Below are 23,431 nucleotides of genomic sequence, written 5' to 3' on the forward strand. Positions count from 1 at the left end.
AAGGGAAGTGAGGATCAAAGCTAAAAGTAGTGCATCTCCACTGTAATCACTAAAGAAACCCTCGAACAAATAAACCACCAGCACACGATACTGAACAAAACAGAGGCAGAAGAGCCCTGGGTGGTACTCAGGAAACCATGGAGAGGTGAGCACTGATGGGAATTTGTTTCTTCAGGGTGGATGTCACCTTCTGTTTGCACAGTCACTGCTGCTTGGGGGCCCCAGAGCAGCTCTGTGTGAGGATGCTACTAATAGAAACCTGGAAAACAGCACCAGGAGGAGCTGGATACTTTTAGGACAGCCCTCAGCCTCAGAGCAGGATCAGCTCTGTCTGTGCCTGGTGTCAGCAGTTTGTCCAAAGCTTTCCAAAGGTGAAGGTACCACAACACAAGCTGTGATAACCCTTCCAACACGCCCCAACTTCTCCAGGGTGTCTCCAAGGCACAGCAAAACAAAAGGAGAGCTTCACATGATCCTTGCTCTGAGAGTGACTCACTGTTTACCTATGGGGCTGTCACTGTTCCTGGCCCCAGATTTCCCAAGTAGAAATGATGGTTGATTCCATTCCCAGTAGGGAAGGCCAAGACAAGAGGTCCTGGTGTGACAACAGGAGTCCAAAGGTTTTCTGGTAGCAACAACTCCCAGTCTCCAGCCTCCACCCATCAATGCTTTGGATGTCCAAGCATTTGTGACCAAATCCAGCTGAGCTGGAAGGAGGATCTGAAGAATGAAAAGAACCGCTTGGAAAATGAAGAAGGAATTTTCTCTTGGAGTGCCCTGGCTGTGCTGCCTACCTGAGAGCCCTGAAGACAGGATGCTCTTGGAGACAGTGACCTTGTCCTCTGAGTTCTTGGCCCAGTCCACCATGCCCCTCCAGCCTTTCATGGGGAAGGTGATGTCGGTCGCTGCGTTCGCAGGCAGTTTGTGGATGCCGAGGACTAGAGAGGAGCAAGAGATAAAACCAGTCAACAAACCAGCTTCAATAACCTCACATGTGCTGAAAAAAAAATCATTGGAAGCAATTGTGGGAAACCAGATAGCAGAGAGGCTGGATCTTGAGAGCTGTAGGAGAGATGCTCTCCTCAGGTGGTGTTCAGGCATGAAAGGAGGTGGCCCTGGTAGAGCTTCATTGGAAAGGCCCTGCCTCCACTAAACCTGGCAGAAGAGAGGTCAGGCTGCTCCAGCATCTTGTCTCCAGGAGTGGCCAACAGCAGCTAAGAAGAAGAAGTGTGAGAAAGAACAGAACAAGACATCTCTTGGTCTGTCCTCCCAGCAAGCAGCAGGACTTCCTCAGCCAGTGGCTGTATCCAGATCATCAACTTTAACAGCCACCAATGGGCCTCTCTTTTGTGCACTTTCCTAATCCCATCATGAACCCATCTGCACTTTCTGGCTTCTGCAGCATCCTCTGGCAACAAGTTCCACGCTGGGGTTGTGCACACAGGATAAATCACACACTGCCTGCTGTTTGCTTGCTGCCTCATCACTCCACTGGCTGCTGTGCAGCTCTTGTGTTCAAAAAAATTACAGGAAGAGACTCATTCTGCCCAGTTTGCCTGTTCTCCATTCATGGCTCTATAGATACCTCTTGGATATCTCTCCATGGACCTCTCTTGTTCAGGGTGATATCCTAAATTATTTGGAGAAAAGCCACCCCATATTTACGACCCTCCCTGTCTTTCCCAGGACCTTTCAGCACTGCACCACCTGCTGCCTCCCCTCTTTCCCTCCCCACAGCCCAGGTCACACATGTTGCACAGTAATTAACGGCTCCATGGGCTCTCTATCCGACGTGGGGAGTGCAAATCCACTCACCCAAATTGTCCGTCACTTGGTAGGAATCCCGGAAATCCTTCATGCGGAAGCCGATGACATCAATGAAATCCTCCACGAGCCTGAACAGCTCCTTGGCATTTGGCCCTATCTGCAAAGAGAGGGACAATATTTAGTAGATCAGACACTAATGAGCACAGCAGGAGTTTCTCTGTGGGCAAAGATTCCAGCCCTCACACGTGAACTGGAAGCATATGCTGGATATAATGGGAGTATCATGGAGCTGGGAAGAATGAGGAGTATGAAATCCTAAAAGGAGGCCTAGAAATAGGGGCAAGAAATAATAATGTGGCATTCAGATTGGTAAAACTTGGGTTGGAGGGCGATGTTTTAAAGCAAACAGAAGTATCTGAGATTGTCCAGAGCAGAAGAAAACTACGTATTTACTTCCATAGAATCAGAGAATCAAAGAATCATGGAATGGTTTGAGTTGGAAGGGACCTTAAAAATCATCTACTTTATTTCCAAGCCCACTGGCTGGAGTATTTGGCCCAAAGCCAGAGGCATTTGGAATTGCACATCCAGAGAGTGAAGATGTGTTGGTGTCGATGTACTGAAGTTTTGCCCTTTGTCAAATTCCGAGAGCCTTTCCCAAGCCTGAGACTTCCTTGACACTCAGGTATCGTGATACTTGGCCTGAGAAATGTAATTGCTCTACTTTTAATGGTGTATATATATATATATATAAAATGTGTGTGTTCTCTACTGACATGGAGCCCACAAAGCATTACCTCCACCAGGGTAGTTAATCTTGCTGTCATTTCACAAACAGCAGCCACACCAAAGGACATCCATGGTTTAATGTTGAATCCGAGGCACCAGACCACATAATCTCATCCAGAAAAGTGTTTTTTGGACTGATTTTCTCCTTTCTGGACTGATTTTTCTCCTTTCTGGCTGATTTTCTCCTTTCCTGTTTTGCTGGCGGGATCTCACTCTCCCAATAACTAAATTCTTGGTCCCGGACCCATCTTGGATCTTCGCTGTCTCTTCTTTCTTCCCTGGTGTTTTCCCATTGATAAAGACATTGGCAATAACTCTTCTTCTTCACCTGTATTTTGCCAGGCTCACAGAAGGCTGTTCAACAATAACTCATTTCCCAGTGACAGATTCCATAAAAGATAATCCACTTGAAAACGAGCTGTGCTGTCTCTTCCTCACATTTGCCTACAGGAGCTTAGCAAATACCAGGAGAGGTTGAAGAATTCAGCTCCTTCTTTTCCTCTTCCACCCCTTTCACAGCATTTTCAGTTCCTACCTGTGGTCCAGACCTTCCTGAGGTGGCTGAGCAGAGCTGAAGGGATGGCTGGGGACAAGCAGGATGGGATGGAGGAGAAGGAAGGCTGAGCCTTCGAGTGTGTGGACAAGGAGCACAGGGGTGGCCTTGTGTGTCTTGAGCCAAAGGAATCTTGGTAAGACTAAAATTGTATCAGGACGAGATCAAAAAGTCCTGCCAGTACAGCAGGTGTGCACACAAGGAGGAGAAGTAAGTGAGGAAGCTATTTTTGACTGCATATTTTATATTCCATTGCAGATTGAAATCACAAGGTCAAACTAAATCCAGGCTACACCGGCCATTGCATTTTAGTTTTTTATCATGTAATGGTGAACACAATCTCCTCAAAAAGCACAGTATCCCTTCTGTGAGTACTTCTACGGCTTGTTTAGGTTTATATTTACCTTGAACAACATCTCTGCCTGGGGGAGTGGGAGGCACAGGGTTTTGGGATGTGGAAACGATGAAGTTTGGTTTGTTTTTAATGATCAAACTGGGAGGCAAAGACTTTGCTTTAAAAGAATTGTTTGATCCTGGGAAATGCAGGGAGTGATTTTGATCCAGCAGCTTTGAGGGGGAAAAACAAGGGACTGTGGAAAACTGCTGACATCCTGTCCACAAAGATTTCTCTGTTCTGAAGTGCTGGGCTCTCCATTCCCATTAAACAAACCTCCTCCCCATGATATTCCCAATCCACATGTAGGTTCTGGTGGTGGTGGCAGCAGGCTGGGCTGTGTCTGTCTACGGGTGCAAAGAGCAGATTGCACAGGGACAGCCAGTGGGAATGAACTGCCACACAGAGTTACTGCAGCTGGTTTTGAGGGCATCAACAGGGTTTCCCTGTTGTCATGACAACTTGACAGTCTCCTCTGCTCTCTGCTGAAATATGTACACACACCTGAAGGCTTGGAACCAAGGGTTTGGTCACAGAATCACAGAATCTCAGTAGAGTTTAGTTTGGAAGGGACCTCAGGGGTCATCTGGTCCAACACATTTGCTCAAGCAGGGACACTTAGAGCCAGTTGCTCAGGAGCACTTTGAGATGGTTCTTTATCCCACCTGGAGACAGATCATTCTCGTTCAATTGAATGGGAAAACACGAGATATCAGGGAGAAGAGAAGGCTGCTCAGCTGCTGACAGAGTTCCTGCTGCACAAAGGAAATATATTCAGGTCCTTGTCTCCCATTCTGGGCTGCCATCAAGTGTGCCAGCACTTGCTGTTGAAAGTTTTCCCAGAGGCCTTCCCTGGTTGGTGTGAATATAACTGGACTATGGGGCTGATTTTTACTTGATTGTTTGGTATTTCCAAATCGCTTTGAGGAATTTTTCAGCAGCAACCTGTGTCTAAAAGGGAGTTGCCACGTTCTGAGCCACCTCTCCAAGCACCTTCCACAGGACTGGCCTCTCACAAAGGCTGAGTTATATTCCTTGTCCAGGTTATTCTGCGAGCTGAGGTCGTTTGAGAGTTGAGCAAGTTGAGGGTTTGTGTTCCAAGGTGCAATACTGAGGGATGGACATGACAGGAATGAGCTGCCATGGAACCTTCCAGCAGAGCTGCTGGTCTGAGGCAGGGCTTTTTCACCCTGATGTGGTGCCCAAAAGCTGCAGTGAGATGACAGCACTGAGCAGCCCAAGGGCTTGTCAAAAGAATGGCAAAGGAGGAGTGAGGAATAGGTCTGAGACAAACCCACAACAGAGAGTTCAACTGGGGCAGAAGAGGCAAAAGCCAAAGAAAACACAGCTACAAAACCCATCCCCTAACACATGAGAGTTTAGCTGCAGAATTGTTTATGGAATCATGGATGGCTTGGGTTGGAAGGAATTTTAAAAGATCATTTAGCTCCAAACCCCTGCCAGGGGCAGGGATACCTTCTACTAGACCACCTTGCTCAAAGCCCCATCCAGCCTGGCCTTGAACACTTCCAGGCATGGGGGTTCGGGAATTCAGCAGGATCCCCAACCTTGAGAGGGGAGAAATAAAACAAAACATAACTGAGACAATGCCCAGCTCATGCTGGGAAGACCCCAGCTCTGAAAATCCTGCAGCATTTTAGCCAGGAACTCAAAACCATGTACCCAGGAACTCAATCCCACTTCTTCACCTTGGCAAGAGTGGAATCAGAGCAAGCCAGCAGGGTTATCAGCTCCAACACAACCTCTGAGAACTATCCAAAATTTCATATCAACCCCTGTTCTTCATGCAGAGACTCTGAAGCTGACCTGGCTCTTTCATCATAAGGATTTACCCAAGGAGAAGAGCATTGGTGGATGGGGACATTTTGTGGTCTGTGGCTGAAACAGATACATGTTGCACACAACTCGTCCTGGAATCATGGAATCATTGAGTGTCCTGAGTTGGAAGGGACTCAAAAGGATCATTGAGTCCAACTCCTGCACAGGACATCCCAAGAATCACCCCATGTGTCTCAGGGCATTGTCCAAACATTCCCTGAGCTCTGTCAGGCTCAGTGCTGTGACCACTTCCCTGATCCAGTGCTCAACCACCCTCTGGGGGAAGAACCTTTTCCTAATATTCAAAAATTCTGGGCAAGAAGAGCTGGGAGGTCATGTAGACACTTGGAAATTCCTCTCCTCATGGCTTAACCCTGTGCTGAAAGCATGTTTCCTCTCAGGGAAGGTGCTGAAGGTTCGTACCAGCTGAGCTTCCTCCCATTTCTCCCGGTTTTCCTCCGATAAAAGATTGCTGAGGATCTGGACAAAGTTCTGGAGAAGGGAGACAAAAGAGGACAGAAGAGGTAGTCAGTCAAACACAGCCCAGGTTGGACAGGACTCAGTGGTGTGGGAGGAACATCTGAGAACCAGCCATGCTCCGAGGGGGTTCTCATGGTCCCGTTCCCAAAGGGTCCCACAGCATTCCACAGGTCCCAAGGATGTTAATGGCCAACAGGGCTTTTTTTTTCCCAAGGCCTTCACTTTGACTGCTGTATTTCCTAAAGGGTTGGTTTGGGAATATGTCTTGTATTTATTACTGGTCCATGTCTGTCAGGGACTCATTAGAAAAATATGATCTTCCCTCGCACAAATTCTTTTCTATCCTATTTTCCACTGCTTCTGTCATTTCCAGTATATCTCTTATGATCCTCTTTGACCTGCTATCAGGCAAGAGAAGCAGAGATTGATCCAGAGGGTGCTCTGCATGGCAGGGCCTTTGCAGCACTCTATGAGAAGGAAGGAAATTTAAGACTATTGATTTTTTTTCTCTAGTTTTTACCACTCTTTGCAGATCCTGTAGGATCAGTTTAATGTTTCAAGCCATGGGGTGATGACCCATCCCAAGGGGATATCTTGTAGCTGCTCTGTGTGCAGCTGCTGAAAGTAAAACCCAGGGATGAGAAGGCTTGAGGACATTCTCCCCTGCATCAACATTCAGGTACTCGATGCCACAGGATCATTTTACCTCTAGTCATTAAGACTGAAATCCCTTCCAAATGATGTTCTTGTATCAATTAGACTCCACAGTAAAGTGCTGTCAGGTTGAAACAGCTCAGAGTGACTTTGGCTTTCAAGTTCTCAGTTTCTAAACCTTTCAACAACCTCGAAGGGAGAGTTTGTTCATACAGGAAGACACTCGGAGAAAAAAATGCTGTGGCTTTTCATCAGCGCTGCAAAAAAGGAGGTGATCAAACCTGGAGCCCTGGGCATGCAAACACACCTCCAACCAAGCCTTGGCCTTCGGGATGTGGCCTCCCAGCTCACCTGGACATCCCCAGAGGTCGGGCTGTGATAAGCCCTGCGGAAGATCTCTGTCACGTTCCTGAGTACGTCCATGGTGGACAGCAAGTCCCCGCTGTAGCTGGTCCCGTCCTGGGAGATTTCCACCAGGTTCTGGAGCACATCTGACAGCCCATCTCCCATCAGCCCACGCTGAGCCTTGGCAAGATGTTCCCTGGTCTGAGAAACACAGAAGAAACGTGACACAAACACTTTAGGGACAGCCAAAGTCAAGTTAATGAGCTCAGTGAAGGAATTGCTGGAGGAAGATTTTTGACCTTCCTTCTAGTTCAGGGTGCAGATGAGATCAATCTGACAATCTCTGCTGGCCTGAGAGCCTCTGGTTTTCTTAAAATGATAGGAAAGAGTGATAGATTCTGAAGTGTATTCTAGGTTGTTCTAAAATGGTAGAAAACTGAATTTTTTTGTTTGGCCATGAAGGAAAGGTGGTGTGGAGGTTCAGAAGAGATTGTCCTACAACAGAGTGTCTTCTGCACATAACCCAATCCAGCTAACAACAATATTTTTGCTCCCAAACCCTCTTTTCTTATAACCAATTTGGAATTATTTTAGGACAGACTGTGGCTTGCCCTGAACAGGGGAGGGCAGTTCTCCTAAAGGCAAACCACAGGAGACCAGCAGAAATTCATCACGGCAATGAATTTAAGACTAACAAAAAGTGAGATGCTTGTTTATAAATAAAATAGTGATACTGTCACAGTGATACTTAATGATAATGCGATATGAAAGACCTGGTAGAACCTGGATTCTGCCAAGATGTGTATTAAAACATCCTGAAAGGAACCATCCTTTATCCATGGAGTGTCTGTGCATCACGAGATAAGAAAAAAATCAAGGCAGAGCTTGCATCTCCTTTTCACATGGAAATGTCCATTTCCTTCTTTTTGTAACTAGAGCCATGTAACAAACATTTGGGAGGATCCCAAATCTGCTGAGTGAGGACTTGTTCTGCCTTACCATCATCTGTATGTTCCTGTAATCAATAGAAACACACTTGATGTACGTTGGGGGCTCCCAGTAAGCGATGCCTTCCTCATCTAAAATGCACCTTCGAAGGATCAGCCCTGGAAAACGAAAGAAGCAAATATGGGAGTGAGGAAAACAGGATGAAAAGCCAAGAATTCATGAGGGTTGTCAGTCTTTTCTCCCTGGTGGGAAGTCACAGGACAAGAGGACACAGCTTCAAGTTTCACCAGGGCAGGTTTAGATGAGGTATGAGGGAAAATTTCTTCATGGAAAGGGTTGTCAAGCATTGGAACAGGCTGCCCTGAGAAGTGGTGGGATCACTGTCCCAGGAGATGTTCAGAAAGCATGTAGATGTAGCACCTGGGGACGTGGTTTAGTGGTGGACCTGGCATTGCTGGGTTAATGGTTGGACTTGGTGATTTTAGAGCACTTTTCCAACCTTAACAATTCCATAGAGGTCACCCAGAACTGGTCAGTGCATCCATTCAGGCATAGCTACCAGTCCAAAGGACACCAGAGTCACCTGCAGGTGCCTGAACAACCCATGCAAGCATGTAGGAGAGATTATTTTTATTACCTTTCCTCCTCCTGCACTTTATTATTGCAGGGCAGCAGAAGGAACTGGGCATGAAAACAAAACTGAACAAGCTGGACATGGCTAGTCAAGGTGAAAGGAAGGTTTGTTTTTTTTTTAATCCTGGCCTAGAGGACAACGTTATTCCTGGCTTAGGAAGCCCCACGAGCCTCCCCAGGTGGCTTGTTCTGGTGCTTGCAACTAAACCAGGCAGAGTGGCTTTTGCTGCCCACACGGTCTGGAGGAGAATAAACACCATCCCTGCGGCAGCTGAAACACTCTCAGAGCTGCTTTCAGTCCTCCCCCAGGCCTTCCCTCAGCTCCAGTCTGCAGGGGGGTTTGCAGTGATAATCACATGCCTTTGTGGAGGGAAAAAAGCAGACTTAACAGAGAGGAAGAAGGGAAGGGGATCTCCCTGCCCAAGCCATCAGGGTACAATTTGGAGAGTCTCTGAGGACCAGGTTTGCCTGGGTCTGCTAAAGGATTCAGTGACCTTATCACAGATACAACACAACTGTCCCAAGCTGATTCAAACAGAGTTGCAGGGCTGGTCTGTACCCAACCACCTCCCTCAAACAAAATAAAACCTTTAAATTCATAATTAATTCATTATTTATTCATTTAAATTCATTATTAACACTGCAGCCCGTATTTCTGTTCCTGCCTGGGAGGGAGGAACATCCAGCTGAGGACAAATCTCAGCACCAGAGTGTCTCCTGGAGCCTGCTCTGCCCTGCTTTCCAGTCCTTAGGGAACACAAAGTCATGGCCACCAGAGATAGCACCTGGATGTCCAGATCCCATCACTTCGCACCCCCAACAGTCAGACCATCGACCTGAGCACCCAACTAAATGTTTAGACAGGTGCTGTGTTTCCTAAGCACAAGTGGACCATGAAATTCAGGTTTTCCTGCTTTCAAACACCAGCTTGTTTATGGGCAGTGGGGAGAAACACAACCACCGGGTCTAGAGAGCTCTGACAAAGCCCCACCTGCTCTGCAAAGATATTTGTAGTTACCAGGGAGAACAAACCACAGATACCCTTAACTGGCAAAGCTGTCCCAGGACCAGGCAGGAGGTGGATGGAAACCACCTCAAATTGCCCAGTAGGAACCAAGATGTTGTCGTTAAACAGCGAAGGGCCACAGAAACCCACAGAGAGTTAATTTAGTCCCAAATGATGTGAGGGAAGCCCATCTGCTTCTCCTGTCCTCCCACAATCAGGTTCCCTTCATCCAGGAGACAAAGGACGAGGGATATCCTGAGGATGGGCCATCTCACCGTCGCGGAGTCGCCCTTACCAGTGGCATTGCGGGGACACCGGACAGCGGCAGCATCCCCAGCTGGAGTCTCCTTCCAAACCACAGAGCCGAGAGTTTCCTCGTCACAGATTTCATGGGGCTCTGCAAGGAGAGAGAAAACTCCATTGGTAAAGCTCCCTCCTCAGCAAGGGCATGGAAAAGGGAATGGAAGGAGGAAATGGGAGCAGAGTCTGAAGGGAAGGGCACCGTGGTGTGAGCCAGGGGATCTGGAGCTGAGCTCCCAGCTCTGCAGCTGCTCCTGCATGGCCCTGGCAAAGCCATTTAAACCCTCTGGAATTTGCGCTGCCTGTCTGAAAACTGGACATCCAACCATTCCGAGGATTAGCTCACCAATATCCATGGAACAACCTGGGAAAGTCCACTCGCTCATCTGCCTTGCCCTGTGGCAGCTCTTTGCAAGAAAACTGCTGTTAAAATACTCTACTAAGGAGTTTTGTTTCTTAACTTCAACAGGCAGATGTCCATCTTTTCTGGGGGAACCCCACAGCTCCAGACTCCACTTCTTCCATCCTTCAGGCTTGGGTGTATCTAAACCAAGGCTTGGCATAAATCAGTCGGAGTAAGAATGAAGGAAAGAACAAGTAGGTGAAATAAAAAAAAGAGATGGTCAGATGGACATATCCCTTGGATGGTCTTCATTCAGGTCCTCTGTCTGCTTCCATCCTGTGCAAGGACACAGGGTGAAGATCTGACCACTGACAAGCTGGACTTGCATCAGCAGCTCGTTTCCAAACGCTGCTGCAAAGTCCAGGAGCCTCCTGCAGAAATGGGTTTTGAGACATCGCAGAAAAAACTCTTTGGAAGGGAGTTTTGAGATGCTTCTGCCTGTGGGTGGAGCTGAGTCGGCCCCAGAACCGGTGGGATCTGGGAGAAAAACACTCACCACGGGAGATCTTTGTGCTGAGAAACTCATTACTTACAGCATGCAAAGCTGAAGGAGCCACGAGGATGGTGTTAAAGCTATTTGTCACTCCTGAGGGTGGGGAGGAGAAAAAACTTGATTTAATAGTTTTTGATCACGTTTTTATTCATTGTGCAAGTAAAATTACCAATAAAAAGGAAGCTGAGTGAGTGCCAACAACTGGTCAGGATTTAACCCACTCCTGCTCTGCGACTACCCAGAGCCCAGCTTGGCTTTGGGCGAGGCTCAAACCTTAAATTATGGGCACGGCAAGTCCTGCTTCTTTGAAGAACTCATACAAGACCCAACAAGCTGCCTCAGCATCACTGCTCCTGCAGCCAGGCTCCAGGAGTGTGTGGCTCCAGCCCCAGCTGCAGATCAGAGATGGATTCCTCCCCAGTAGACACTGGGAATGAAAAAGTTGCACTCTCCTCTTGGAAACAGATGCTGCTTCCCCTGTTTTAAAGTTCCCCTGTGGGTAATCACTGTTGTAATGAAACCCTGGAGGGTAAGAGGGACCCCAGCTGTGCTCTGCACACACAGGACCAGTCCATGTGCAAACAGCTCATGACTTCTGTAGATAGAGCAGAACACGGGTGGAAAAGAGGCAGCTTTGCCTCCAACCTGTAGGACAGGGAGGTTGAATCCCCCAGCCATGACCAGCACAGGGTCACCCAGAGAGCCTGAGGCAGAGCAGGGAGCTGAGTTCCAAACCCTTTCTTCTGGAGCAGTGCTTTGACCAGGGTCACAGGTCCTCCCCTGGTTCAAAGGAGGGTTTGGGGCGTGGGGTTGGAGCTTCTATTGCCACCCATGGCTACAAAACAGCAGAGCACATCAAAAAGCAGGGAGAGAGAATGTTCAGATCCATCCTCCCCTTTCTCCTCTGCTGACCTGTCAAGCATTGCTGGTCTCCTCACCCCTGCAGTGTCCCTGGGGACCGCTGAGGGATGCTGTGGATCAGAGATGCTCTTTAAAAATACACTGATTGGTGGTGTCTTGCCAGCGAGTGCAGGAGCAATTCCCAGGCCAGGAAAGAATCATTTTATCCTTTCCTCTGTTCTTCCTTTTTTTTTTTTTTTTTCTTTTTGATGTTGCCTCACAACAAAATCCTTTTTACCAGAGTAACCTATTTGCACTGGGAGATTTTAATAACTAACCCAATTAAGTTCAATTCTTCTGTTCAAATCAAATCATGCCGGCATTTGGTACTTTCTGGAGAACAAATCGAGCAGGTTTATTTTTAGCCTCTGATGTTTCCCCACCTCTTCCTTCCCTTGCAAATTAACAACTGCAGTGAGACCCTTCTGGTTGTGAACCCTTAGCAGGGCCCAGTCCCTGAGATGTGCCTTTTCCTTTTGAGCACTGCACAGGCATCAACCCCTGCAGGAAGAGAAGAAAAGATTGGGCTTGTTCTGTCAGGGCCCCAGCTGGCACACACTGAAGCTGAACTAAATCTGCATCACTCTGCAGACACCACCAGACAACCCTGTGCTAAGATTTTCTGTGGTGTGGGAGAGCTTTGTGGCAGAGTTAGAAGAGATTCTCACACGCCACTGCTAATTGAGAGGCACAGCTTGTAAGGAGAGGTGATGTCTTTTATTAGAGCGGAGCTGGAGAGAGTGACTGTGCTGTCACAGCCTCTCTCTCTGTTATCTCCAAGCTAAACGTGCTGGAACTTCCATGCTGAAGTTCTTTGGCTTTCATCTCTTTGTCTTCAGCAGTTCGTGAGGGAGTCTGAGGGTCAGCTCATCCTCCACGTGTCACATCTGCCCCCAGAAACATCTGCATCAAAACTGCTGCCTCCTGTCTTGTAGGGAGACACCCCCTTTCACTAGGAGTGCCAGGATGCTGCCATGAGAACCTCTCCTGCCTCTCACTGAGCTGCTCTGACAATTAATTACCCTTTCAGTCAAAACTCACGGCCTGTTAGGATCGATGCAATCTGACTGCCAACATCACACAGGCCATTGATTCCCCACCAGCAATTTCACCAGGAGCTTCAACTCAGACTGAGAAAGAAAGTCAAAATGGTGCACAGGCCTTTTTTTGGTCTCTGGATAGTCTCTGAGACAGATAGAAACATTCCCACTTGTGCTTGCTTTTCACATTCAGCCCCAGGTTTTCCCCTGCCCTTCATTCAGCTTTTGCGCTCTGGAGGAGCGGGACATTTGGAAGGCTCAGACAGATGTGGACAGATGAGGTCTTTATGTTTTAGACACAAACTTCCCGTGGTGTGCAGGTTTCCCAGAGATAAAGGGTGGGAAACCACTGCAGCATCCTCAGTGCTCAACTAATTCATGGACTCGAGACCCTGCTCTCAGTGTTTGCTACCAAACGACCTCTCGTTTCCTCTCACAACTTTACGGCAATGAAAAGCTGAAAACCACCAAGTGAACTGACCAAGTATTCACTAAATCAACGTGGTTGCACTGGATGCTGCAACAATTAAGTCAAGACCTTGGTGTATCTTGTACCTGCGTTATGTGTTGGCTCTTACCGGCTCCCAGCTCCTGTAGCATTCGGCTCTCTGGTATGGAAGCCCTTCCACAGTCCAAACTCCCTCTCCCACAAGGCAAACCACGAGGGGTTCTGGGGTACCTACCAGGACACTTTCTATCGTTGCACTGCTTGTACTCCTCCTTGGGACCCTGGCAAGTCTCTCCACCGAAGAAGGGTCCGTAGCACACACGGTCACGTCGCTGAGTTCCACCCCCACACGTGGCGGTGCAGCTGCCCCACACTCCCCAGGCCTGCCACTTCCCATCCACTGGAGACAGGAAAAAGAACCAGGAGAGAAACAGCCTGTTTAGTCCCAAACATAATATGTAACCCAAGGAGGAGAGGTCTCAAGGTGAGCAGTGGAACGCAGGGTGAGCAGGGCACGGCTTGGTGGGAAGGGAGGTCTCCTGCCTTGGATCTTTGATTCTCGACAGACATTAAATCAAAGTGTGTCCTTTTCCACTGCACCAACTCTTTAATAGTCAAAGGGTGTTTTTGTGTTCCTCCTCAGTATCCTCACTCCCTGGAAAAGCAGCCCTATCCCTCTCCTCAGGCTCAGATTTGGGGCTGTGCTCATGAACACTCTCCAGGTGGGCAGGGATTCAACCACACCTGCCAAGCAAAGTCCACAGCTGGAGTTCAGTTGGGATGTACAATGTATGTGTAAATACAGGCCTTCCCAGAGAAGGTCTGGCTGAGGGATTTAGAGAGACCATCAGAGCCCCTGGGCAAAAAAACCATGAAGAAACATCAAATAAACCTCCCTCCAGCTGTTTCCATTGCACTGATGTTTCATGTGCCTTGGAAGGAGGTTTGGGATTCTGTCTCATTCAGTTGTATCTTCTCCCAACATCTTTATGGACTCAGTGGAAATGTGACTTCTTTTATGTTAACAGTGACATTTATCCAAGTGCTACTTCTTTTGCATTAACAATGGCATTTATCAAAGCACCATAAAAACGTTCATTAGCCCTCACAACAAGTCTGCAAGGTAGGGAAACCTTCTCCTTTGCTGCATCACAACAACTCAGTGGCACAACTAGAACAAGGCCTAATTCTGCTGCTCACTATTTGGGTTTTAATTGTGAGTTACTGCATCATCTTGGGTCTGGGAACTCCTTTTGGGAGGGTGGGGGATCCCTGTCTTCTCCAAGAAGTACAAGAAAACTATGAAAGAAGAGGGACAGCACAGAATTCTGGTGCTTTCTTTAGTGATATTTTTTTTTGTGCAGTGGAAAACAGGACCTGCATTGCTTTGGGAGATAACTCTGAAATCAGTGGGACAAAGTTGTCCAAAAAAAGACTTGTGAATCCCTTTTGTCCTTGAAATTCTCCATAAATTTCAAACAAGGAGTGAGGTACCTAAGCACCAAAACCCACTGGAGATCATGTAGGAAAGCTCAATACCTATGCTAAATACTCCAGATGTTGATGGTACCAGAGAGGACAGGGCTTTCCTGAGGAAACAGTAGACCAGGATGAAGAGCTACAGGTTTCTATGCTTGTGGAGTGGGAAAAATCAGTATTTTGTCACCTGAGCAAGGTATGAGAAGTGCATAAAAGAGGCTGAGCTGTTTCTGGCTGTCCCTGCTCCCTCAGAAAGGAGAGAAAGGGACTCTCCATCTCAGGAGTGCAGTCCTTCTCAAACCCATGGCCTAACAGGATAGAAGTACTCAGTGACAGGCAGGGAACAGGCCAGGAGAACCACGCCAATAAAATTTAGTTCCTGATCAATGAAGGTTTCTGGTTGTTCAAAGCCTTCTTTACAGCTCAGAATATTTTCCACACCAGCTGACCAAAGTGTTTCCATTAAAATGGCCTCTCCCAAGATTTCTGAAAAAAAAAAAGAGGAGCAAACTGCACCTGCAACTCCACAGAGCTGGTGCCAGTCTGAGAAACACACATTTCTGGTGTTAGGTGTGCTCTGGCCTCTGCTTTAATTCTCATTGATTCTCCTGCATGAAACTGCTCTGCTGGAGCTCAAGGTCCATGGTATGAAGACAAGATGATTATTCTAAATGTAAGGTACCAACAACAGAAGCAGGGACAGCAGGAATTATTATCCTTATTATTATTATCACCCTTATTATTATTATCACCCTTATTATTATTATTACTATAATTATCCTTCTTATTATTGCTATTATTTCTGTCATTATTATTATTATTTTAACTCAAAGAGAGATGAGTAAAGTGACAAGTCGTAGATAGACATGAACTAAAGGTTTGTTGTTCCAGACCTTGTCACAGATAATGTTCAAAGTTGAGATACAATGGGAGATGCTTCCCTGTTTGCTTCAAATATAACCAGGAGCCTTGAAACGGAGGGAGAAGAGAAACAAAAAGAGGAGGAAAGCTGAAGCACTCTGGGAGAGAGGGAAGGGTCCCACTGATATTTTGTTTGGGTTTTTTAAGGTCATCCTGAAAAGCTGATATCCAAGGTTACAACAGACACATTCCCTGTGGGTAATCACTCACTGCTCTGGGGTCTCCTGGAGCATTTTGATATCAGAGTTTTGAGATGTAACAAGAACTAATAGATTTTTCAGCAGAATGTACCACAAAAACTACCTGTAGCTGAGCCAAGTGATTTGAAAGGGCTAACCAAGCAAAGCAAAGAAACAAAAGGAGGGAACTGAGGCAGCAGCCAAGCAACACCCAGTTACTCTATAACCAGGTGTATTGTCTGCAAGAGGGTCATCAGGCAGTCGCTTTGGGGGCTCCAGACAGAAAAGACCACCAAAGACCCCCAGATGAAGCCCCCCAAAGACCTTATAAGGATTTGTACATATGTTAATAAGTGGTGGGAAATGTCATGAATATGTAACAGGAAGGCGGGGAACTGAAAATGAGTAATCGTGTTGGTGCCTAAAATCAGAGAAATAATTCTCTGGACAGTTTTGAGTACAGAAAGGTAGAAAGCAGCTCCTTAACTGTGGTGCCTTTATATATTGCACACACCCACAGCATAGGCCTTTACAATTTTTATAATCCCATCTCATTATGATATCTGGACATTACCTCAGGGGTTACACTCACTACCAAAACTGCCTGTCCTGTTGTCCCACCCTCAGACACACCTCCCAGATTTGAGTTGGTGGTTACAAAACAACCACCCCTTCATCCCTGTCCTCCTCATCATCATCTCTGTCCTGCTTGGAATGGCTTCAAGGCTTCAGAGTAGTTTTGACTTGGTTATATCAAGCGGTGTGCCCCTTGTTATGTCTTATTCCAAGAACATTTTCTTCAGATAAGCTGGAGAATCTTTGCTCAAATCTTTGTCCATTGGAATTCTCAGCAAGGAACGTTAAACATTTTTGGAAATCTCATACAAAGGTGCTAAAAGGTACTAGAGAGCTAAAAAAGTAGGTATTAAAAGGTACTAAAAGAGCTATACTAAAGTTTTATATAGTATAGAGTTTAAGGCATCAATGTAATGTTGACATAGAAGCTTTAGTGGAGACACCTCTGTGTGCACTTCGGTGAGCTGATCCCCAGGGCACCCTGGGCATCCTGGACTCCTTCCAGGGTGTTGGAATCAAGGAATACCTGGTTTCTAAAACTCACAAACTGAATCTTAGAGGTTTCTTTTACAATAGGATTTTAGGCTGCCATGGTCCATAGGTACGACTCAAACCTCCCTGTTCCTGCACCACTGCTGCAAATGGTGCAAGTCTTGCCCGAAGGAAAACTTCACGAAAGAGAGAAAAAAAAGAGAGAAAATTCCTTGGTGACCGACCTGGGCACTGGCGCAGGAAGCAGTCCCTGGTCTCCACCCAGTGTCCCTGGCACTCGGCTCCGCCATAGGAGGGTCCGTTGCACTCCCTGGTCCTCTGCTGGGTCCCGTTGGAGCAGGAGGCGGAGCAGGAGCTCCAGCTCGACCACTCGTTCCAGTTGCCGTCCACTGAGTGGCCCAAAGAAGGAAAACAAACAGAATGTGAAAATCGCTCCCTCTGGAAAGGGGAATGTGCAAGACACTCCAGCCTTCGCCTGCAGCGGATCAAGGAGGGGAGGGACGAACTAGAGTCAGCGTGAGAGAGGGCAAAGGTCACCCCAAAAAAAGCTTGGATAACCTGGCAGCATGGTTTGTCGGGACCCTCTGCAGCCTCCAGCTGGAATGTTTTGCTTCAACAGGATGCGAGTGCCACAACATTCCCATTTTTGTGTCCCACACTCCACACAACACCATAAAAGTTGAAATTATTGATGTAACACGTTCCAACATGAAAAGTTGAAATTATTGATATTACACGTTCCAGCATAAAAGCTGAAAGTAATAATATTACTGATCCCAACATAACATCAAAGCATGGATCACAGATCATGTTCCCACTGAGCACTTTGAAGGAATCAGTAGATTACCAGGACATTTCTCATTTTGGGGCAATCAGTGTTTTTTTTTTTTAAGGAACCCACTTTTCACCAAAGCAGTGGACGAGTCCACAGGGAAAGAACTTTCTCAAGAACCCAGTGCTCTGTTCTTTATGAAAACACGTGCAGAAAACTTCAATCACAATGTCATCCACAGGAATCCACGCTGATAGCCAGGAAATGTGGGAGCAAAGGCGTGCTCCAACACGAGACCAGGAGCAGAGTGTATGTGTGTGTGTTTGTGTGTGTGTGTGGTCAATGTAGTTCTCTCACAGCTGAATTAACACTGACAGGTTTGATGTGTCTCTACACAGCAGTGTCTCTGATAATTTAATAGAGGAGGGAGGTTATGATGGGGACGGGGTTGGAGAGAAACAGGAATACATCTTATTAACGTGGTAAGGGCTGAGGCATTCCCAAGTGTGGCAGTTACACCCTAATTGGTCCCAGATCGACAGATCCATCACCCACTCTGCTGTTCCTGCAGCACTTTTTGCTCATTAGCAGCGGTCATCATGCTCTGTTTAGCTCTCATTAGCTGCCAGGTCTCACTCAGAAATACAACCTGAATCCCTGAAAAGTCTGAATTCCGGCTCAAAGCAGATTGCAGCTCATTTGGGGTTTTTTTTTGGCTTTGTTTGCCTGTCCAAGTAAAATATATGCAAACTGGTCCCCCGTGAAATCTGCAAGGACTCCATCAGCCCTGGATAATCCCCATCGCAGCTGAGCAGCTTTTTGTTTGCAAAAACTCAGTAAAAAAAAACGTCAAAAGCCATCCAAACGAACAACTGTTAACTCAGAGGGGCTCAGGAGGCGGGAAAAATCAGGCAGGCAGAAAGGTACTTCCAAAAGGTGCTGGTTTTTAGCAATCCAGGATTGACACTTTCATTGTGCACAAATTCAAGGCACCGTGCCAGTGCTTATCAATCTCAAAGAGGGGAAATGCAAACTGAGGTGTCTGACAGGTGATTCTTCTCTGGAAATGATCCAAAACTCCACAAAGAAGGTCCTACCAGGTATAAATTACCTGGCTTTTCTGACTGAAGGCAGAGCTGTTAATTTTCCATGAACTGATCGTGGAATCTTAGAATGGTTTGAGTTGGAGGGGACCTTTAAAGATCATCCAATTCCAACCCCCTGCCATGGGCAGGGACACCTTCCACTAGCCCAGGTTGCTCAGAGCTCCATCCAACCTGGGCTTGGACACTTCCAGGGATGGGGCAGCCACAGCTTCTCTGGGTAACCTGTGCCTTCCCCACCCTCCCAGGGAAGAATTCCTTCCTAATAATGACGATGTCTGCCCCTCATTACCTTTCCCTTATGTTGGAAAACTGAGATTGTATTTATCACATTAAAAGTTTCATTGATGAAAAAAGGTGCATTTACCAACAAAAGTTGCATTTACCAAAAAAAAAAGAGTTGAATTAACCAACAACCTCCCCGCTGCTGTGGCAGTGGTGATTGGTTGCCACAAGTGTCAGCAACTGGAAGCAGGAAAATAAAAGAGCTAAACCCATAATTTGGTCATTCAGTGAGGGATACAATCACAGAACTGTAGATTATGATGAGTTTAAAGGAACCCATCAGGATCTTCGAGTCCAACTGGCCCTGCACTGGTCACCCCAAGAATCCCGCCATGTGCCTGAGGGTGTTGTCCAAACACTTCTTGAACAAGTAATTTTATTTCTTTCTTTTTTTTTTTTTTTTTTTTTTTTTTTTTTTTTTTTTTTTTTTTTTTTTTTTTTTTAAATTTAATCAGGCTGTAATTTCAGAGATGTTTTAAACAACGGAGAAACTGCAGTGGCCGCACCAGCCTCTTGCACTTGATGGGAAGACGCCTCTTGGCCAGGATGCTGAGGGTTTTCCACCCCAGCCACAGCCCAGACTGTTCCCACCACGGTGTGGGTCTACCAGAAACTTTCTCTGGCTGTGCAGAGGCAGGCATTGTCTTCCTCCTTTCCTCCCTCCTCGAAGGACCTGGAGCTCAGCCTGTGGTTCCCACTGCTCCTGAGGAACAAAGGCTCCGTTGTCCCTGCAGCAGAGCGTTTTCATCAGCTGTGGCAATAAACCCTCGGAGCAGGGTGGTAATGAGCACTGTGAGTGCCTGGTGTGACAAACACCCATTGTTGTGCTTCAGTGATTCCCCCGACGCCGCTCTCATTTGGCACTGCCAAGGCCCTGATTGCCTTTTGTGGCATTAATTAGAGCTGAAGCCTTCGCAGTTTGGGCTGCTTGTCTTTTCCACCGCTGTTCCATTCCACGTATTTATTTGTATTTAAATTAATTATGGATCAATGTTAACTCAGGGTATGCTTTGTTGCCCAAGCAGTGCCAGCTCTGACTTCTTCAATTTGTCTTCTTTTATGACAGAGTCGATTTGGTGTCTGGGATGTTCTCATTCCAAGTAGAGTCTTCTGGGCAGCGGCCAAAAAATCCAAGGATAGTTACTTGGAGCAAAAACTCGATGGGAAATGCCAGGAGGCTTCTCACTAATGTTTTCACAAAGTTCTCATCACTCCCACAATCCCTCTCCTCCTCCGGGGACATAATAATGTCTCATAATGATTCTCATTAAACTGGAAAAATGTCAGTTGACATTACCCTGGGAGAGGGAGGGAATTTTGGGGAGCTCCCTCGTGTTCAGCAGGACAACCAGAGCTAAATTAAGGGATGCTCTCTTGTAAATCCTGGGCCAGTCTGGTTCAGAGGAAGGAAGCCACAGGAGCACAAAGGGATTTCCAGGTAGTAAAAGTAATTTCATCTTGAGGTTCTTTCTGGTGTTTTAAAAGCAAAACTCAGGGGGAGGCATCTGGAATTGAAACCTAGAGGCAGGGAAGAAGTGCTTAAAAGTATTAAAATTTGGCAGGGAAGGCCATCAGGAGTCTTAGTCCATCTCAGCACCCAAAGCAGGACCAGCTACAGAGAAAACTTCCATATATAGTGAATTAAACTTGCATACATAGTGAACTAAACTTGCATATATAGTGAATTAATGCACATATATTACAAGCAAGTAGAACTATTGATTAATTCCAGCACAACAACAAGCACAGGCAAAATAACTTTAAACCACTCAATGGAGAGAACAGGTGAGAAGCTTAAGATGGCCTTGGAAATAGACCCAACCTGTGTAAGGTGTCGTCTGGGAGATGATTACAGAGGGCAAACTCAGAGCTGAATAACCCCAGAAAGCACCTTTAGGTTGCTCCTTCAGCGAGCCCTTTCCTTACAGAGGATCCTCCTCGGGGCGGTGCGGGCTGTGCAATATTCCTTTGGAGTCCCCCACGGACCTGGCTGAGCTGTGTGAGGGCGTTTTCAGAGCCGTGGGGAGGGACCTGCTGGGAGTGGAGGTGGGGGGGGAGGTTTTTAATCTGTCACTGTCCTTACCTGGGCAGAGCGCGATGTTGCAGAACTTGGTTTGCTTCTCGGGGCCCTCGCAGGGGTTGCCGCCGAACTGGGGGGGTTTGCAGGTGCGGGTCCGGTCCCTGTAGCCTCTCCCGCACGTGGAGGAGCACAGGCTCCACGGAGACCACTCATCCCAGGTGCCATGAACTGCCAGGGAGGCAGAAAGGAGTGAGGTTTTTTTTTTTTTTAGATTTTTGAGCTAAAACGTCACTTTCTGAGTAAAATGTGAGAGGTACAAACCCCCGCCACACTTAAGGAAACACCATCGCCCTCATTTTTTCACTTCTTACCCTTATTTCTGCCCCTCAGCACATTTTCTCACTGGATTGTCAAAGGCTACAACATTTTATATCTTTTAAGGAAAGCTGTAGCCTCGATTACTGTCATAGGTCAGTGGCACCACAGGGCCAAAGCCAGGGAGATTTGGAAGAGTAAAATAGAATGGGCAACAAGCTCCAACAGTGCTCAAAGCATCACTGGTAACTCCTGGAATTAGAAATCTAACCTACATTAATCTAATCTAATTAGCCTGCTAATTTATATTAATTTAATCTTCTCCAATCTAATCTAATCTAATCTGGCCAAGATATTTATGGAAGTTTAGTCACTGTAATCTCTAGAGACCAAATGTCAAAAGAATGCACTGATCTCTCTGGAGGGACTTTATCCCTTCCAGCTTTACTGGAAAAACAAATGCCAAATCAGTAACATTTCAGGAAAGGAAGAAACCCCCAAAAAACAGGTACTCTTCCAGTCCTTCATCAGTTTCTAACAGTGACTGATCTCCCAGTGTCAGGAAAGGGTGTTCCAAGCTATTTGTCACCAGGCCTTGAGCATGATAAGGCATAATTAGAGAAGGAAATACAGGAAAGAACGTGGATGGTGTTTTCACCACAGGTGGTGGTTTCACCATTGTAGAATTGCTTTTGGACACTGATGTTGCTGGTCAGGAGACATGAATAACACAATTTAACAGAATTGATCTTCCAAATAATCATAGAATCATAGAATAGTAGAATGGCCTGGTTTGGAAGGGACCTTAAAAAACCGTCTTGCTCCAACCCCCGGCCATGGGCAGGGACATCTTTCACTAACCCAGGATGCTCCAAGCCCTGTCCAGTCTGGTCTTGAACACTCCCAGGGATGGGGCAGCCACAACTTCTCCTGGCAACCTGTGCCAGGGCCTCCCCACCCTCACAGGGAAGAATTTTTTCCTAATATCCAATCTAAACCTACTCTCAGTTTGAAGTCATTCCCCCTTGTCCTCTCACTACATGCTCTTGTAAAAAGTTCCTCTCCATCTTTCTTGTAGGCTCCAGTCTCCCCAGAATGTACAATTTCATCGAAATTGTGGGAGAAGGAGTATGAAAACAGAGGTGATGGATTTCTCAGTTCATCACCTACCAACATCCTGAGTGTTTCACCCTGATTTTGCACTGGTTGTTGCTGATGCCCAGTTGGAATATGAGCAACTGAGTCACCTGGTGCTTCTCTTTCCCAAAACAAAATAAATGGGGAGGAAAGTTGAAGCACTATGGAGGCAAGGGAAGGGTCTCGTTGATATTTTGTTTGGGTTTTTTAAGCTCTCCCTGAAAAGCTGATATCTAAGGTTGGAGAGACACGTTCCCTGTGGGTAATCCCTCTTAAGGATAAGATCTTTCACAGTCTGCCTCATATTGGAAATACCCCAGAGGGCACCTGCCTTTCAGGTGCCCTGTGCTTATGGACTTTAGGCAGCGTGGAATTGTCCACACCAGGCAAAACAGGTGCCTATCCCATGGTGCTTGGTCTGACGAGGGTCTCTGTGTGAGGCTTTAAGGAAGAAAAGAGAAGGAAGAGGCAACAAAAACCATCTTCCTTCAAGAATCACAGAATGGTTTGCATTGCAAGGGACCTAACAGATCATCTAGTCCAACACTCTGCCATGAGCAGCGACACCTCCCACTGGACCAGGTTGCTCAAAGCCCCATCCAAGCCTGGCCAGGGACGGGGCAGCCACAACTTCCCTGCCGGGGTTTTCCAGAAGTATCACAGTGGAGAGGACCACAGGCAGTCAATCCTCCATGCACCTCCCTTCCCCTGGTGCCCACGGATACCTGGGCACACGGCAGAGTTGTTGCACTGTCTCTGCTCCCGGAGGGGGCCGCTGCACTGGGTGCTGTAGGAAGACGACACGCAGAACCTGGTCCTGGTCTGCCAGCCCTCCCCACAGGTGGTCGAGCACACGCTCCAGGGGGACCACTCCTCTGCTGCAGGGTCACCTGTTGGGGTTGGAGCAGAAGGTGAGGACCTCTGGCACCCGGATCTCCAGGGTAGAGATTCCCAAGTGGCGCTGGAGGTCTGCGGAGCTGCGCGATGCGTCCGACGGGCGGTGTGAGAAATGGGTGTGAGGGGGTTGGTGAGAAAAGGTGAGGGCTGAGAATGGGCTAAAGGGATTTTTTAAAGGGGGTGGTGGTGCTGTGTAGAGCTACAGCACAGAAACACACAAGAAATTAGGGAAGGGTGTTGTGGAAGCATCAAGGACAGGACAA

General features: G+C 47.1%; 1 protein-coding gene across 15 annotated transcripts in view; it reads right to left on the reverse strand.

The window, feature by feature from the left end:
* The window catches only part of ADGRB1 (adhesion G protein-coupled receptor B1), a 285,060-nt gene that overhangs the window by 129,226 nt on the left and 132,403 nt on the right, over positions 1–23,431 (reverse strand). For 13 of the 15 annotated variants that reach the window (XM_050313265.1, XM_050313255.1, XM_050313372.1 and 10 more), the window contains 10 exons: positions 22,997–23,161; positions 20,882–21,047; positions 16,864–17,036; positions 13,228–13,392; positions 9,704–9,805; positions 7,821–7,927; positions 6,828–7,022; positions 5,766–5,834; positions 1,816–1,924; positions 795–938 (listed from right to left, as the gene is read on the reverse strand). In XM_050313265.1, coding sequence (XP_050169222.1) covers positions 795–938; positions 1,816–1,924; positions 5,766–5,834; positions 6,828–7,022; positions 7,821–7,927; positions 9,704–9,805; positions 13,228–13,392; positions 16,864–17,036; positions 20,882–21,047; positions 22,997–23,161 — 1,395 coding nt within the window. The remainder of the gene's footprint in view (positions 1–794; positions 939–1,815; positions 1,925–5,765; positions 5,835–6,827; positions 7,023–7,820; positions 7,928–9,703; positions 9,806–13,227; positions 13,393–16,863; positions 17,037–20,881; positions 21,048–22,996; positions 23,162–23,431) is intronic. The other 2 variants (XM_050313272.1, XM_050313367.1) reach the window with 1 other exon arrangement.

The sequence above is a fragment of the Myiozetetes cayanensis genome, unplaced genomic scaffold (assembly GCF_022539395.1).
Source record: "Myiozetetes cayanensis isolate MyiCay16 unplaced genomic scaffold, myiCay2020 scf1, whole genome shotgun sequence".
Lineage (NCBI taxonomy): Eukaryota > Metazoa > Chordata > Aves > Passeriformes > Tyrannidae > Myiozetetes > Myiozetetes cayanensis.